The sequence below is a fragment of the Grampus griseus genome (genome assembly GCF_964374135.1).
Source record: "Grampus griseus genome assembly, chromosome: 9".
NCBI lineage: Eukaryota > Metazoa > Chordata > Mammalia > Artiodactyla > Delphinidae > Grampus > Grampus griseus.
Genome location: NC_139003.1, coordinates 36,272,087 through 36,290,681, shown reverse-complemented (window position 1 = coordinate 36,290,681; position 18,595 = coordinate 36,272,087). Strand labels below are relative to the sequence as shown.

The window sequence follows — 18,595 nt, the reverse complement described above, 5'->3', positions numbered from 1 at the left end:
TTAGGAGTCTAAATTCATTCACTCAGTCAAAAATATTTTTTAAATAATAAGAATTACAGGCAAGGCACTCTTCTGGGTAATTGTGTACCAGAAATACCAAGATGTGCAAGCCTCTGCCTGAAAAGAGATGACAGTCTAGTTACTTCCCAACAGAGGAGATGTTCAAAAGTACTGACAGATCTAACTCCTTTGAGCACTTACTATCAAATATACTTAATCACATGCTTAAAATTAAGCCATTTTCTTTTGGCATACATAATATTAACTATCACATCACCTGTGGAAAGGTAATGTAGAACATTATTTTGAAAGAGACTATGCTCTAAATGTGAAAGGATACCTATAAAAAATGCAGTATCCAAAACAGCAAATATATTCAAGCCAAAATTTACAAACAATGTACAGTTACAAATAGACTTTAGTGAAGATTTTACTCCAAAAAAATTCTACCCACTAATGCATTAAATATAAATGCATTTGAATTAGCAATGTAACTTTTAAAAAGTATGTAATTTATGAAAAGTGTTCATAAAAATGGTTTTCTGAAAAAGGTCTTGTCTATAGAATTTCATATTTATTAAGAAGAGTGAGATAGAAAGCTATGCAAAGATAAATCCAAATATCCCAAGAGTTTAGTCAGAGCAAATTAAACTTTTGAATGAAATAATAGCATAACTAAAAAATTATGAGAAAAAGAACTTGACTCCTTAATTTATCACATAACAGTGTATACATCTGAAAAAGATGTTTTTAGAGGGGAGTCTTTTATGGTTTTAGCAAGGTCTCATAAAAGGAAACAAATTAAGTCAACATTATGTTGAAAAACATCTCCATGTTATCTCTTTTTAGTGGAATGGTGAAATTTTGCCCTAACATAAATTCTATCACTTCAAGTAACTCCTTCCTAAACATGATACATAAAATGGAAGCCATAAGAAAATTAGTCTCATTGTCAGGTCTGTTTTTTAATCTTTAGGTAAAAATAACCAATCAATTTAGCCTTCCTGTAATATTCCTTCTCCATACTATCATTTTTCATACTTGAATGTTTTTAAATAGGCATCTTTAATTTAGGATGCCATCTCCTAAGAGTCATTTATAGTGTCTTATTTGTATGGGTAGGAGAATTCATCAAACTTAATAAATAGGCTCAAGTCACATTTTTAGCCCAGACCTTTTTAGGTTGTACTTTATAGAAAATATTTATCAAAATATTAGCTTTGTGGCTGTAAAAATGTCTGCTACCTTTTGAATGTGATTTTTAGTAAAATCTTAGTATCACTTTATAAAGAATGCAGGATATACTTTTACGTCTGGCTTTCTCAGAGTAAAGAGATACACTTTAGTTAAAGCTAGTTGGCTTAATACTGGCTCAGAATTTAAAAGATGATTTTACTTAACGTTAATTAAACTGTTTTTTAGCTGTAAGCTCATAATTTTAACACTTGGCTTGTCTGCTACACTATTTTTGAATAGTAATGAAACACTATATACTATTTCATTTGGATGATGTTTATATAAATATGTAACCAAATATTGGAAAATTTTAAATCAACCTGCTACTAACCATGAACTCTAATACTTGGACATTTTTTATGACTCTCTCTCTTAATACACTAAAACATTCAATAACTGTTATTTGCACATTATGTGAAAAATTAATTTTTTGACAAAATTTTATTCAGAACATTAGGAAAATCATACTCAAAACGCAGAAATAATCAGACTCTATATAACAACGCTGCATAGATAGTGGTATACAAGTTCCCTGACGCTAAGTGACTTCTTCCTAACTAAAACTTCAAGTCACCAGGTAGAAGATGGTAGAGGCATTATTTACTCTCTCTGAGGCTGGAAAAAACGGCTTTAATGGTGAGACGTCACACCATTTAAACAACAAAGATTAGATTATCCCCCAATTTAATTCTATTCCCTTCTTGTTATTTCTCAGAGATGAAAACTTAGAATGTAAGGATTATTGGAAGGGAACAGGAGGTAAATTACCTGTTAGGAGATACCCTGATCCATGCCTGCTTTAATCCGAGAAAACACTGAATTAAGTTTTAAAAATTACAACCACACCATTATGCTTAAGTAAAATTGCCAATATGAATACTTTTTTACATAATACATTATATGTATACATGAAGAAAAATCACCTGTTTCCAATCCTTTGACCTTCAGTAGAAAGAAGTGTTACCACTAATGGGGATCTGAAAAATAGTTTTCATGACAGAGCATTAACTCTATAAAGATCAAAATCATTTCTCAGTACTGAAAATAGCCTAAATCAATGACAAATGGCTAAATTTCTTAAGATTACTTTTTGAAAGGGAAGACAATTTATTTGGAAGGAATTTGCAGCTGGAAACATTGTTCATTAAGAAAACATTGTTACCCTGAGAAAGACCCTTAAAACTGCCAGTGCTTTCATAGGCCCCTAACACTGCATGAAGGAGCAATTTGTAGGCTCTAGCTTCTTACAGTTACCTATATGAAGAATGTCTTGACCTAAACAGTGATTTGGGCTTCTCTGTGATACCGATAACAGGTCATAGCCAAGTAACTAAACGTGATGGACTATAAGCAAATTTTGCATTCATTTTAAGCAGACTTCTTCCTTTTCCCTTTTCTGAGAGAGAGCTTGTAATTCTTCAAATGGCCTTGAACTCAAACCTACTGTTCACAAAAAATAATCTTCTGTAAGCAAATTGGTAGTTTTCTTATAATAGTAAACAATTTGTCTGGTTTACATTCTTTAATCTATGCCTAGAAAATAAGGCATTAGTGATTCTTCATTGGCCACTGCAGAGCAGAGTGTCTTCTTTCTAATCAGAGGCATATGCAAACATTCCTCAAAGTGCATTGTTATTATTTTTAACATCTCTTATGCATTTACAAAGTCAACATTTGTGACTCCCTACATATTTGTAGTATAAAATAGTGCTTATTCCCAACACCTTACATATACCATAATTACTGGAGAAAAGACAAAATGAGAGCAGCTACAGAAGTAACAAGATATTTTTTACAAATAAAAATACAATATGCAAAAAATGGCAAGTTAGTGATAACTGGTAGAATGAACTCCCAACAATATTCCATTTTGGGTTCCAAATTAAGATTTGACAAGTTTGAAGCCTTGTCCTGTGTCCAGCACGGTAGGAAGAAACCAATTCATTTTTAATCTTTTCAAGCACCTAAAACAAGTTTTGCAGATCCAAAAAAGGTTCAGACCACACAACCAATTTGCCAAATGCACTAGTGGATATGTAATACGAGGAAAGTACAACATCCAGTGCTTGGCCACATCGCTTCCCGTTGGCAAATGCAGAGTGTAGTCACTCCACCGTTTTGACACGCCATACACTGCTTTCACTGTGCGTCCCTTTTCAGTCCAGCAGATGTTATTAGTGGAGTTGCAGTTATATTCTACCCAGTCTTTTGTAAAGTCACCCAGCTGCGGTGGGTCAGCTTCTTCAATATCTATTGTTTTTGTCATCTCTGCTCCTTGCACTGCAATATACTGGTCATTGATTTTTCTCACTTCTTTCACCCAGGGGGTTGAATTCTCACTGTCTAATATGATAATAAGTCGGGAACAGAAGGAACCATTCTTTTCTCGCCACCATTCTAAAAGTGTGTCAAGGCGTAGTATGTCTCCACCTGTGAACAGAAAGTTCAGTAGAGCAAGAATTTCTGAAGTGTCTTACTAAGAATACTCTTTTGTCTTAAGTATATTTTCTTTAAGTTCTTAAAATATGTAAGAAAAAAAAAGGGAGCCTTTTTTTCAAAGTATCTCTTTCAGAAGAATTTTTAAAAACAAAAAACAGACTTTCAGCTTCAGGTAAAAAAATCAAACCAAAAAAAAAAACCAAAACACCCCCAAACCCCCAATCATCCTGTTATTCACATTAAAGGGGTATGCTATGATAAAATAAGAAAATTATTTTATAAAGTTCAATTTAGTGAAAAAAATTAAAATTATACAGCAAAGCAAATATTCTACATCAAGGGCAGCAAATTATGGCTCGTGGTCAAATCCAGCCTGCCACTTGTTTTGCATAGCCTGAGATCTAAGAACTGATTTTACATTTTTAAATGGTAAAAAAAATTTTTTTAAAGAGAAGTTTGTGACACGTAAAAATTATAGGAAATTTATATTTCATATTTCTATAAATAACATTTATTTATATTCTGTCTATGGCTGCTTTTATACTACAATGGTAGAGCTAAGTAGTTGCAACAGGGACTTTATGGCCTACCAAGCCAAAAATATCTGGTCCTTACAGAAAATATTGGCTCACCCCGTTCTACACTTCTAATGAATTAACTTATCTCCTCATATGTAGTTACCTACGAGATGAAAAACACCCTTCCTACCAGTAACAAGAATGAATTTGGAATGGGTTTATTTTTAAATCAGTTTTATACCTGAACAACAATAAAGGATTAAAAAAACATATACCAGAAAGGTCTAAAGTAAATATATTTCTGACTTAAAAATATATCTTACAGCTAGTATTTACATGTGGTTCATTATGGATGGTTTTTTTTTTTGCATTAACTTTTGATTTTTAAATATATTGCATTAAAATGTTATCGTCATCATTTAATTTTTAGCACCCTCTTAAATTCTGTGCCCCAAGCAACTGCCATGCTCACCTCACCCTAGTCCTGGCTCTGTCTCAAATGGTATTCTAATCCAGTCATTCCAATTCTAGGAATTTACCCTAAGGAAAGGGTAGAAATGCAGACAAAAAAATACATATAAAGCTCATCTTCCCACTGCTATCTAAGGTAGTGTAAAATCTGAAACTACTGGGGGAACGGATATAAATTATGGTATAACCTTATGAGAAGAGGTTTATAATAAATGATATTTATAAAGAAATTTTAATGACAAAAATATCTATGATATTAGAAAAAGCATGACAGAGAAGTGTATCTACAAAAATAACAGCAGTAGTTATTTCCGGGTATTTGGATTTCAGGTGGTGTTTGTTATACTTCTTTATGTGATCCAAAATTTTTATGTTGAATATATGTTACTTTTATAATTAGAAAAAGTTTTAACATGCTACGATTTACTAATACAAGTTCCAACAACCTAACTTCAGAATATGTATTTTTAACAAGAGCAACCATGCTCTTTGCTAAACTATCAAAATGACAATACTGAAGAGATAGAGAATCCTTTAGAATTTGGATTCTATTAATAATATGACCTATAAAGTCAGGGTATATGACATTCTTTATGAATAATTAATATTCTTTTATTCATCAGCCTGCTGTATCTTAGACTGTGACAATGAAAAATTTGTTTCATGAACTGCTCTTACACTCATACCTATCAATCATCTCAGAGACACTATTTTTCACATATTACTAACATATCTTTTTTTTTTTTTTTTTGCGGTACACGGGCCTCTCACTGTTGTGGCCTCTCCCGTTGCGGAACACAGGCTCTGGACGCACAGGCTCAGTGGCCATGGCTCACGGGCCTAGCCGCTTTGCGGCATGTGGGATCTTCCCAGACCGGGGCATGAACCCGTGTCCCCTGCATCAGCAGGCGGACTCTCAACCACTGCGCCACCAGGGAAGCCCCAGGAGATATCTTTTTAAATATGATCAAGCTCACTTTTCTTTATGGCCAGTTTTATTAAACGTCTCTGGAGATGACAGGACAACACAGATTACAAGAGGAGTTATACAAATTCCATCTGCCACAAAAAATCATTGTTCTAACTTGCCTGCATCATCGTTCTAACTTGCCTTCTACAACTATTTCAGTAAATATTCTTCAGCACACTCTACACTAATTCTCTTATAAACACACTCTTTAGATATCAGCAAGAAATTTAAAGCAGTATTAAAGCCCTTTATACTATTTCTCTTCTCTTGTTTTGTTTTGCTCTGCTTTCTCCTATGAACAGTTTCTATGTTGCATTTGGCTTTTGGTCCAGATGCAAAATATTTACATTTATCTCAGATAACAGCCATCTGATTCAAGTAATCTAATTCAAGCCAACAGTTCAAGTAATTGAGACTGCTTTTTAAAGACTTTGTTTACCTGTGATAAACTGCTTTATAGGTTTTTTACATTTTTTTATGTATTTCTGTCTCTCTTGTCATTACCATAATTGTTTTTTACCCTCAAACAGGCAAAAATATCAGGTTCTACACTATGGAGCCCCATAAATGTAAGAAGACTACATATTCTAAGAAGTACTAACAGTAAAGGTATGGGATAAAGATTCTCTTTCTCACAGTGATTTTTGGACCTACTCTTAACTTGCTGAAGTAAAATCGAGTCGTGACGTTTCCTATTTAGACGTTTCTAGAAAAATACCTATTGATAAAGCTCAGTGCTTAGAGTTCTTTGTCACTTGGCCTGGAATGAATTAAAGCATTTTCTTCAGGGCAGGGGTGTTCAATACTACTTCTGAGATAGAATCAACCTTTGAGGGTTGTTTCAGGCAGGCCAAGGCCAGGAACTGACTGAAAAGAGGACTCATCCACTGAGCCAGGTGCCTCAGGCCGTGGGGGAGTATACAGTTGCTGAATTATTATGGGACAAAAACCTAGCCTTCATGGGAAAGGGAAGGCCTGTCAAGCTATGCTTTCTCCATTTTTTTTTCCTATTTTTACAACAAAGACTCTCACAAAGAAAGTTACACATACACGAACAGATCTTCTGGCCTAATAGAAGAATTCTATAATGGTTAACTTATTGACATACTTAAAAAAATATTATAAAGATAAAACACTGCAGAATGTAACTGCTAGACATTTGCCTAAAATATTACCCTGCTTTAGAGTTCGTGTTCATAAATTATTCCTTATTCATAGTGAATGAAAATTTAAGAACACTTTTATGCTATTTATCTTGGTGTCTATTACATTTCCTAAGAAATGAAAAAGATAATATAAATATCAGTAAACTGAGAAGCAAGAAGTACTACAATTCTGCAGCCTGTGGAACAAAAACCACATTCACAGAATGACAAGATGAAAAGGCAGAGGGCTATGTACCAGATGAAGGAACAAGATAAAACCCCAGAAAAACAATTAAATGAAGTGGAGATAGGCAACCTTCCAGAAAAAGAATTCAGAATAATGACAGTAAAGATGATACAGGACCTCGGAAAAAGAATGGAGGCAAAGATCGAGAAGATGCAAGAAATGATTAAAAAAGACCTAGAAGAATTAAAGAACAAACAGAGATGAACAACACAATAACTGAAATGAAAACTACACTAGAAGGAATCAATAGCAGAATAACTGAGGCAGAAGAACGGATATATGACCCGGAAGACAGAATGGTGAAATTCACTGCTGCGGAACAGAATAAAGAAAAAAGAATGAAAAGAAATGAAGACAGCCTAAGAGACCTCTGAGGCAACATTAAATGCAACAACATTTGCATTATAGGGGTCCCAGAAGGAGAGAGAGAAAGGACCAGAGAAAATATTTGAAGAGATTATGGTCGAAAACTTCCCTAACATGGGAAAGGAAATAGCCACCCAAGTCCAGGAAGCGCAGAGAGTCCCATACAGGATAAACCCAAGGAGAAACATGCCGAGACACACAGTAATCAAACTGGCAAAAATTAAAGATAAAGAAAAATTATTGACAGCAGCAAGGGAAAAACGAGAAATAACATACAAGGGAACTCCCATAAGGTTAACAGCTGATTTCTCAGCAGAAACCCTACAAGCCAGAAGGGAGTGGCATGATATACTTAAAGTGATGAAAGGGAAGAACCTACAACCAAGATTACTCTACCCAGCAAGGATCTCATTCAGATTCAATGGATAAATTAAAGGCTTTACAGACAAGCAAATGCTAAGAGAATTCAGCACCACCAAACCAGCTCTACAACAAATGCTAAAGGAACTTCTCTAGGCAGGAAACACAAGAGAAGGAAAAGACCTATAAAAACAAACCCCCCCAAATTAAGAAAGTGGTAATAGGAACATACATATCAATAATTATCTTAAATGTAAATGGATTAGATGCTCCAACCAAAAGACACAGACTGGATGAATGGATACAAAAACAAGACCCATATATATATGCTGTCTACAACAGACCCACTTCAGACTTAGGGACACATACAGACTGAAAGTGACGGGATGGAAAAAGGTAGTCCATGCAAATAGAAATCAAAAGAAAGCTGTAGTAGCAATTCTCATATCAGATAAAATTGACTTTAAAATAAAGATTATTACAAGAGACAACGAAGGACACTACACAATGATCAAGGGATCAATCCAAGAAGAAGATGTAACAACTGTAAATATTTACGCACCCAACGTAGGAGCACCTCAATACATAAGGCAACTGCTAACAGCTATAAAAGAGGAAATAGACAGTAACACAATAATAGTGGGGAACTTTAACACCTCACTTACACCAATGGACAGATCATCCAAACAGAAAATTAATAAGGAAACAAGCTTTAAATGACACAATAGACCAGAAAGACTTATTGATATTTATAGGACATTCCATCCCAAAACAGCAGCTTACACTTTCTTCTCAAGTGCGCACAGAACATTCCCCAGGATAGATCACATCTTGGGTCACAAATCAAACCTCAGTAAATTGAAGAAAACTGAAATATCAAGCTTCTTTTCTGACCACAACACTATGAGATTAGGAATGAATTACAGGGGAAAAAACACGAACATATGGAGGCTAAACAATGTGTTACTAAATAACCAAGATATCACTGAAGAAATCAAAGAGGAAACTAAAAAATACCTAGAGACAAATGACAATGACAACACGACGATCCAAAACCTTTTGGATGCAGCAAAAACAGTTCTAAGAGGGAAGTTTATAGCTATACAAGCCTACCTCAAGAAACAAGAAAAATCTCAAACAATCTAACCTTACATCTAAAGGAACTAGAGAAAGAAGAACAAACAAAACCCAAAGTTAGCAGAAGGAAAGCAATCATAAAGATCAGAGCAGAAATAAATGAAATAGAAACAAAGAAAACAATAGCAAAGATCAATACAACTAAAAGCTGGTTCTTTGAGAAGATAAGCAAAATTGATAAGCCATTAGCCATCAAGAAAAAGAGGGAGAAGACTCAAATCAATAAAATTAGAAACGAAAAAGGAGAAGTGACAACAAACACCGCAGAAATACAAAGCATCGTAAGAGACTACTGCTAGCAACACTATGCCAATAAAACGGACAACCTGGAAGAAATGGACAAATTCTTAGAAAGGTATAACCTTCCAAGACTGAACCAGGAAGAAATAGAAGATATGAACAGACCAATCACAAGTAATGAAATTGAAACTGTGATTAAAAATCTTCCAACAAACAAAAGTCCAGGACCAGATGGCTTCACAGGTGAATTCTATCACATATTTAGAGAAGAGCTAACACCCATCCTTCTCAGACACTTCCAAAACATTGCAGAGGAAGGAAAACTCCCAAACTTGTTCTATGAGGCCACCATCACCCTGATACCAAAACCAGACAAAGATACTACAAAAAAAGAAAATTACAGACCAATATCACTGATGAATACAGATGCAAAAATCCTCAACAAAATACTAGCAAACAGAATCCAACAACACATTAAAAGGATCATACACCATGCATGATCAAGTAGGATTTATCCCAGAGATGCAAGGATTCTTTAATATATGCAAATCAATGTGATACACCATATTAACAAATTGCAGAATAAAAACCATATGATCATCTCAATAGATGCAGAAAAAGCTTTTGACAAAATTCAACACCCATTTATGATAAAAACTCTCCAGAAAGTGGGCATAGAGGGAACCTACCTCAACATAATAAAGGCCATATATCATAAAGGCAAACCATTCTCAATGGTGAAAAACTGAAAGCAGTTCCTCTAAGATCAGGAACAAGACAAGGATGTCCACTCTTACCACTATTATTCAACATAGTTTTGGAAGTCCTAGCCACGGCAATCAGAGAAGAAAAAGAAATAAAAGGAATACAAATTGGAAAAGAAGTAAAACTGTTACTGTTTGCAGATGACATGATACTACTATACATAGAGAATCCTAAAGATGGCACCAGAAAACTACTAGAGCTAATCCATGAATCTGGTAAAGCTGCAGGATACAAAATTAATGCACAGAAATCTCTTGCATTCCTGTACACTAATGATGAAAAATCTGAAAGAAATTAAGGAAACATCCCCATTTACCACTGCAACAAAAAGAATAAAATACCTAGGAATAATCCTACCTAGGGAGACAAAAGACCTTTATGCAAAAAACGATAAGACACTGATGAAAGAAATTAAAGATGATACCAACAGATGGAGAGATATACCATGTTCTTGGATTGGAAGAATCAATATTATGAAAATGACTATACTGCCCAAAGCAATCTACAGATTCAATGTAATCCCTATCAAATTACCAATGGCATTTTTTACAGAACTAGAACCAAAAATCTTAAAATTTGTATGGAGACACAAAAGACCCCGAATAGCCAAAGCATTCTTGAGGGAAAAAAACAGAGCTGGAGGAATCAGCCTCCCTGACTTAAGACTATACTGCAAAGCTACAGTAATCAAGACTATGGTACTGGCACAAAAACAGAAATTTATATCAATGGAACAGGATAGAAAGCCCAGAGCTAACCCACGTACCTAGGGTCAACTAATCTATGACAAAGGAGGCAAGGATATACAATGGAGAAAAGACAGTCTCTTCAATAAGTGGTGCTGGGAAAACTGGACAGCTACATGTAAAAGAATGAAATTAGAACACTCCCTAACACCATACACAAAAATAAACTAAAAACAAACAAAAAAATCAGTAAACTGAACATCTAGAACTTATTTCCAAAGCCACCTTTTAAAAAATACTTGAGATAAATTTTAAAGGACTTAAGAAAAATGCAAACTTTTGGCAAAATGTTTACATTAAGTAATAAATCCTTCATGGAAATGTACAACATGTTTGCTTCTTAAATTACTTTCTTTTAAAACTTAAAAATTACTAAGGATATATGCATGGTCAACAAAATTATGCCTTTTTCGACCCATTTGCTTAGGGAAGAGGTTATTATTATAAGCACTGCAGTAGTTTTCAATAATCAATCCCTGTTTTTGGGTCTGAAATATATTTCTGTAAAGATTTTTGAGCAGACTAGAACTTTTTCTCTTGTGCTCTGAAGTACACAGAATGCTATACTTTACCTGAACTTGAAATAGCCATAAAAATTAAAAAGTTATTTTACACACTGTTATTAAAAAGTATAGGTCAAGTAAATGATTTTATAAACCATTATACTGACGTAGTTTTAATGCTGACTAGCTTCTTCTATATTACAGTATTTTGAAAATGGGTGAACCATGCTAACAAAAATATCTACTGAACCAGAACATGCCATTTCTCTATCTTCATGGTTTTCATCTTTGGCAGCAACATGGTGCAATAGGGGGAAGATTTTAGGGGTCAGGGAGATCTGGGCTTGAATCATGATTCCATCACTTAGTAGTAGTATGACTATAGATAAGTTATGTAACCACTTTCAGCTTTCATTTCATCCTCTGAAAAATGAAGATAGAGATGATAGTATTTACTTCAAGAAATTTCAAGCGAAGATTAAATCTAATAATGTGTATAAAGTACCAAGCATAGTAGCTATGCTTCAAATGTGCTCAGTAAGTATTAGTTTGCCTTTACTCCTTCTAGACAGCCATTGAGTTATTCAATATTTATTTGCAAAACCAAAAAATGTATTTATAATAAAACGCTGGAAACCAATCTGGCATGAAATTAGTGAGACCATGATGGTTTGAAATCGTGTCTCCTTTAACCTTGAGTTTATTTCCTTTCTTCTGGAGTTCTTGTATTGGCGCTCTACCTCTGTCCTTCCATAATACTTTTGTTTTATATTTTTCTTTGATCTGAATATCGTTTTCTACTTATATTTTATGATTATTTTATTGTTTGTGTTCATGGTGTAAAACATCTGAAATATTTTATAGAAAAAAAAGTAGGATATAATTAAATCTAAAAACTATTTCTAATCTAAAATAAGAAATTACCTTTTTTTGTGATTCATTCAGTGATTTCATCCATCTATCTATATTACTTAAGGATCTCCTACTATATGCCAGACTCTCTTCCAGGCACTAAGCAAGTAATTCATAAAACAAAGCCTTTGACTTACAGGGTCTCATTTCTCCCTTGGCAAGGAGACTTAATATTACCCCTTCTATTTACAGATGAGAGAACTGAAACAGAGAAACTTGCCTCAAACAACACTGTTGGGGCAAATGAGGACCAAGCACTGACCTAAGCACTACTGCAACCATATCGTATCACCTGCTGCTTAAAACTATGGTGAGCTTTCTAACATAAATAAAACTCCATATATGAAGAACTACTGAAATCAGCATCCTGTAACACCTTAAAGACTTACAAGTATTAGTCAAATAAGTTGATCAGCTTCTGAAAAATGTAACTACATTTAATAATTCTGAAAATACTTTAAAGGGAAACTAATTATAAGTCTTAGATCAAGCAGTCAGATTTTTTCTTCCAATCAACACAAAACATAATTTTCAAAACCTTTAGAGATTACTAAAATTATGCTAAACAAGTATGCCAGAGAAAAGGCAAACAAAACAGTCGTATGTATACTTGGTAATCTGTGAAGTGGAAAACTGAGAATTTGGAAACTTAATGTTTCAGTGTGAAGGACAGATTTCCACGAATAGGCATATTTTTACAATAGTGAAATTGCCAGAGGTGGATTTACCTGCAAGAGCCCACTCTCCTGTACCATGGGTGTGCCCACTGTAATACAAAACATACGTATCATGTCTAGGTCCATCCACAGTCCGAAGTTCAAGGAAAGCTTTCAGTTTGGAATGTAGAGTATCAAAGGACAGGCCACTTGTAGAATAGTCACATCCATAGGTCTCAATCATGTGATATGCAAAAAACCTTTGGATAGCATTGAGCATGCCAGTAGACCTCAAATTTAACTCCTGTACATGTTCTGGTGGAAGAAGTGTTGGCTGACCATCAGGACTGAAGAAGGAGAAAAAAAGATCATTTTAGTGTTTATGAAGTGTTCATTCTATGTCACATTCCTATTCTTCATTTATAATAAATTATCTAAGAATCATAAGTGGCTAATTAAATGGCAGGATTTTTTTTAAGAAAAACATCTTTCCTAAATTTTCTACAGTGATAAGAATTAAGCTTGGAAAATCAAAGCCTAGTTTCTAAAAATTATATTTCTTATCAATAAAACTGGAAGCTGGGAGAATATCTCCAAATGTAGATAGTACTACTCTTCATTCTTTATTCATATCTTCTTACCAAATGACAGATATTAAACAAAACTTTAAAAAGCAAGACTGTACTAATTCTACCCCCAAAATGTTTCTAGAATACCTGGGTGGGGACAATAATGAAAGTACTTTTTTGAGAAAAAAATTTTAACAAAATATGGAAGCGATATTTTAAATTATATATTTAATTTCTGTGTTGAAAAAGATAGTCTTTATAAAGTTGTGTTCAAGTTTTACTAACTTAAGGTACATAAATGATAGAACTTACCTTTTAATAAATGACAGAACTTACCTTTTAATAAATGACATTTTAAAACAATTATTATGGACTTCCCTGGTGGCACAGTGGTTAAGAATCCGCCTGCCAATGCAGGGGACATGAGTTCGAGCCCTGGTCTGGGAAGATCCCACATGCCACGGAGCAACTAAGCCCACGTGCCACAAGTACTGAGCCTGCGCTCTAGAGCCCATGAGCCACAACTACTGAGCCCACGCACTGCAACTACTGAAGCCCGCACACCCAGAGCCTGTGCTCTGCAATGAGAGAAGCCACTGCAATGAGAAGCCCGCGCACTGTAACAAAGAGTAGCCCCTGCTCGCCTCAACAAGAGAAAGCCCAGGTGCAGCAACGAAGACCCAACGCAGCCAAAAATGAATACATAAAATAAATAAATTTATTTTAAAAAAATTATTACTATTTAGGTCCACTGCCTTATATACTACTGAATACTAACTGAAGACTTAGACCTGATCCTGGAATACATGTAAAATGGTACTTTAGTAAAGATAATAAACCAAGTCTTAAAACTAGCAGAATCAAATCAATATTGAGGGAGAAAAAATTCATAACTCTTATCCAGAAAAGAGATTTCTAGTAGGAATTTTGAAAACTTTATATTTTGCTTCATGTATTATCAATACTATTCTATTAATTCTATAAAAGTTTTCATTAAAAGAACAAAACATTTTGTCCCTATCTGTATCATTTAACAGCCACAAAACAGCAAAAGAATAAAGCAATGCATAATCAAAAATTATAACAGAATAAAAATCTAACTGTGCAAATTACTACTTCCACATATTCTTCCTGCAGAGTTGTCACATCTTACTTTATGTGATCCTTCTAAACGTATTTCTTTTACTTCTCATGAGAATCTTCAACTTATATGTCAAGTCTTTAATATGGAGGAAATATTTACTATGTGTTTTTTATGTCAAATATTTGAAATCAGATAAAAAGTTCATTTCAAGCCCTCTCCCACCCCTGGCCAAGGAAAGTATGATGACTGCTTGGTCAACAGAATTCATTAATGGAAAGGAACTATTTTTTTCTACTTCAAAGGTACTTAACTACAAAAGAAAAACTAAAATTTGGCAATATTTACAGACTGAAACAGGTTTGCCATACATTTAGGGTCAAAAATATTTCCAAATAAAACTGCAATCAAATACTTAACTTCACTGCCAATGTTTTTGAATTCGTGGTATTTGTATGACACTTTCTAGTAGTGTTTTTACATTTATAGTCTCATTAGCTCTTCATAACATTTCTCTATATGGGCAGAATGGTATTGTTTGCATTTTAGATAAAGACACTGAGGTCCAGAGAAGTTATGATCTGCCTAAAGTAACACAGAACTAGAATTTAGAACACTGAGGTCCAGTGTACATTCTATTATACTTCACCATGTTGTTTCACATTTTCTTAAACAAGATATCCCTCTCTAAAGGGCGGGCAGGAACTTTACTTAGAAAATCCATTCATATTTTATGAAAACCCATTCATATTTTATGATTTTTAGCTAAAATATAAGCTAATCACATTTATCAAAAATAAAATTTTAATTGAACCCTGAAGATTATATTATTACTCAGAGTAGATAAAGGTTTTTAAACATTTGGGATAAATGGAAAATAAAAAAGCAAGAGTATTATACTTTGAGAATATTATAGTTTTGAAAAAATGAGCTATCATCTTATACCAATATTAGCAAAATATTAAGAGTCAAGTAGCTATTACTTATTATACTAGGTTACTGTACCTGCAGAAGTTGGTGGGAATCACAATAGCATATCCAACAGATGTTCCTCCTAAACAGTTACCCAATTCATGGAAGAGGCCATGAGCCATAGATTCCAATGGCAAAACAATCAGAAACATGCTCAAGAAGATTCCATTTGTTGGCTAAAAAAAATTTAAAACAGCATGTTTACACAGAGTGTGTGACTGAACTTATATATGTGTATATGTATATATATTTACATAAATGCATATTCATTTTTTGCCTCTACTTCCAAAAAGGATAAAAAGGATAATTAATGACCTAAAAATCGTTATAAGTTGAAAGAGATAAGTGTATACATGGATAAGCAATGAACCCTAAATTTACCTCTAAGCTGCTTGGAAGTCATGGCAAAACAAATACAGCACACTGCATTTTTATGATGTGCTGTATTTTTATGATGGGATGTCAAGTAACATCCCACTCAAGCTAAAAAACAAAACAAAAATATAACCACACCCTTGATATGACAGAGAAAAAGCCAGAAAACAAATCCTTTCCTGTTAAAACCCACATGCTCTAAATCATTTTACAAATAACACACTCATTTACTTTATCAGAAAAGGTACTTTAGAAAGGGCTTTTTTTTCCCCTGTGAAATGTCCAGAAATTAAGAGAAAATCTTAAACTGTAAGCTCCTTAAAGCTATCAAAATGAATTCCATTCTTAAATTAAACTTATAACAAACTTTTCCTTTGAAAAGCTCTAGACTATAAATTCAAAACTAAAAAAAAGTGTATATATATATATATATATATATATATATATATATACATATACACACGCATACATACATACATACATATAAAGACATATATTGAAGACATTTAAGCAGCCTAAAAACAGAATGGAAAAAGGGAGGCAGGAGACATATTAAGAGAAAACAAGATTTAAGTAGTATTTGCAATTAAAAGAAACAAACAAAAAATTAAAGGATCCATTTAAATGAAAAGGAAAAGGAAGGATGAGTCACTCAGAACTGACCTATATTTTTACAATACGGATAGTATCCCACATTTTTTGTGTTGCTACTGCACATATTACAGAGTTATGTGTCTATGTGCATGAATACAGTTTTCTAACACTAAGAAGTGGTTCATTTGATCGGAATTTCAATAAAAAAATAAAGCTGACTCCGATAATGGAAAAATGGATATAATGCCCTATTTTTGGTACATTCTGTGTTATCAGTTACATAAATAATACAGTACATGCTCAATTTAGAAACAATAGAAAATACAAATGAGTAAAACTACGATTAGAATAATTCCAAGTACCATCATCCACACACAGCTAACTTTTTAAAATATGTTCAGACATCATACAATATATATAAATATTCACAAATATTTAGTTTCTTACCAAAGTGCAATGATATATAATGTTCTGCAAACTTTTTAATATGTTAAAGCCCATTAATGTAATTCTAAATTATTTATAAGTATCAAATGGCATTACTATCATATTTATAAAATTTTAATTAGCTGATTTCCTATTTGTTGTATTTAGATTCCTTTTCCCCTATGATAAACAAAACCAGAATAAGTATGGAGTTCTCTGATTATTACTTATGTTAAATACCTTTGATCATTTTGGTTTCATCTTTGGTGAAGCATTTTGCCATGGGGCTGCCTTTCTGTCACTGATTTACAGTTTTATTTTGCTCTCAGTATATTTTAGATAAAAGTCTTTAGTTGGATACAAACAAATGGAGAGATATACCATGTTCTTCGATTGGAAGAATCAACCTTGTGAAAATGACTCTACTACCCAAAGCAATCTACAGATTCAATGCAATCCCTATCAAACTACCAACTGCATTTTTCACAGAACTAGAACAAAAAATTTTACAATTTGTATGGAAACACAAAAGACCCCAATAACTAAAGCAATCTTGAGAAAGAAAAAGGGAGCTGGAGGAGTCAGCCTCCCTGACTTCAGACGATACTACAAAGCTACAGTAATCAAGACAGTATGGTACTGGCACAAAAAAAGAAATATAGATCAATGGAACAGGATAGAAAGCTCAAAGATAAACCCATGCACCTATATGACAAAGGAGGCAAGAATATACAATGGAGAAAAGACAGCATCTTCAATAAGTGGTGCTGGGAACACTAGACAGCTACATGTAAAAGACTGAAATTAGAACACTTCCTAACATCATACACAAAAATAAACTCAAAATGGATTAAAGACCTAAATGTAAGGCCAGACACTATAAAACTCTTAGGGGAAAACACAGGCAGAACACTCTAGGACATAAATCACAGCAAGATCCTTTTGACCCACCTTCTAGAGAAACGGAAATAAAAACAAAAATAAACAAATGGGACCTAATGAAGCTTAAAAGCTTTTGCACAGCAAAGGAAACCATAAACAAGACGAAAAGACAACCCTCAGAATGGGAGAAAATATTTGCAAACGAAGCAACTGAGAAAGGATTACTCTCCGAAATATACAAGCAGCTCACATAGCTCAATATCAAAAAAACACAAACCTAATCCAAAACTGGGCACAAGACCTAAATGGACATTTCTCCAAAGAAGACATATACAGATTGCCAACAAACACATGAAAAGATGCTCAACATCACTAATCATTAGAGAAATGCAAATGAAAATCACAGTGAGGTATCACCTCACACCAGTCAGAATGGCCATTATCAAAAAATCTAGAAACAATAAATGCTGGAGAGGGTGTGAAGAAAAGGGAACCTTCCTGCACTGTTGGCAGGAACGTAAGTTGATACAGCCACAATGGAGAACACTATGGAGGTTCCTTAAAAAACTAAAAATAGAACTACCATATGACCCAGCCATCCCACTACTGGGCATATACCCTGAGAAAACCATAATTCAAAAAGAGACATGTACCACAATGTTCACTGCAGCATATTTACAAAAGCCAGGACATGGAAGCAACCTAAGTGTCCATCGACAGATGAATGGATAAAGAAGATATGGCACATATATACAATGGAATATTACTCAGCCATAAAAAGGAGTGAAACTGAGTTATTCGTAGTGAGGTGGATAGACCTAGAGTCTGTCATACAGAGTGAAGTAAGTCAGAAAAAGAAAAACAAATACCGTACGCTAATGTATATATATGGAATCTAGAAAAATGGTACTGATGAACCTAGTGGCAGGGCAGGAATAAAGACGCAGACGTAGAGAATGGACTTGAGGACACAGGGAGTGGGAAG

At 33.8% G+C, this 18,595-nt stretch overlaps 1 protein-coding gene across 1 annotated transcript in view; it reads right to left on the bottom strand.

The window, feature by feature from the left end:
• Positions 1-761: 761 nt before the first annotated feature.
• TMEM168 (transmembrane protein 168) overlaps positions 762-18,595 on the bottom strand; it is a 50,560-nt gene continuing 32,726 nt past the window's right edge. The window contains exons 3-5 of the mRNA XM_082662483.1: positions 15,367-15,509; positions 12,784-13,058; positions 762-3,666 (exon numbers count right to left, since the gene is read on the bottom strand). Of these exons, the coding sequence (XP_082518609.1) occupies positions 3,119-3,666; positions 12,784-13,058; positions 15,367-15,509 (966 nt within the window). The 3' untranslated portion in view covers positions 762-3,118. The remainder of the gene's footprint in view (positions 3,667-12,783; positions 13,059-15,366; positions 15,510-18,595) is intronic.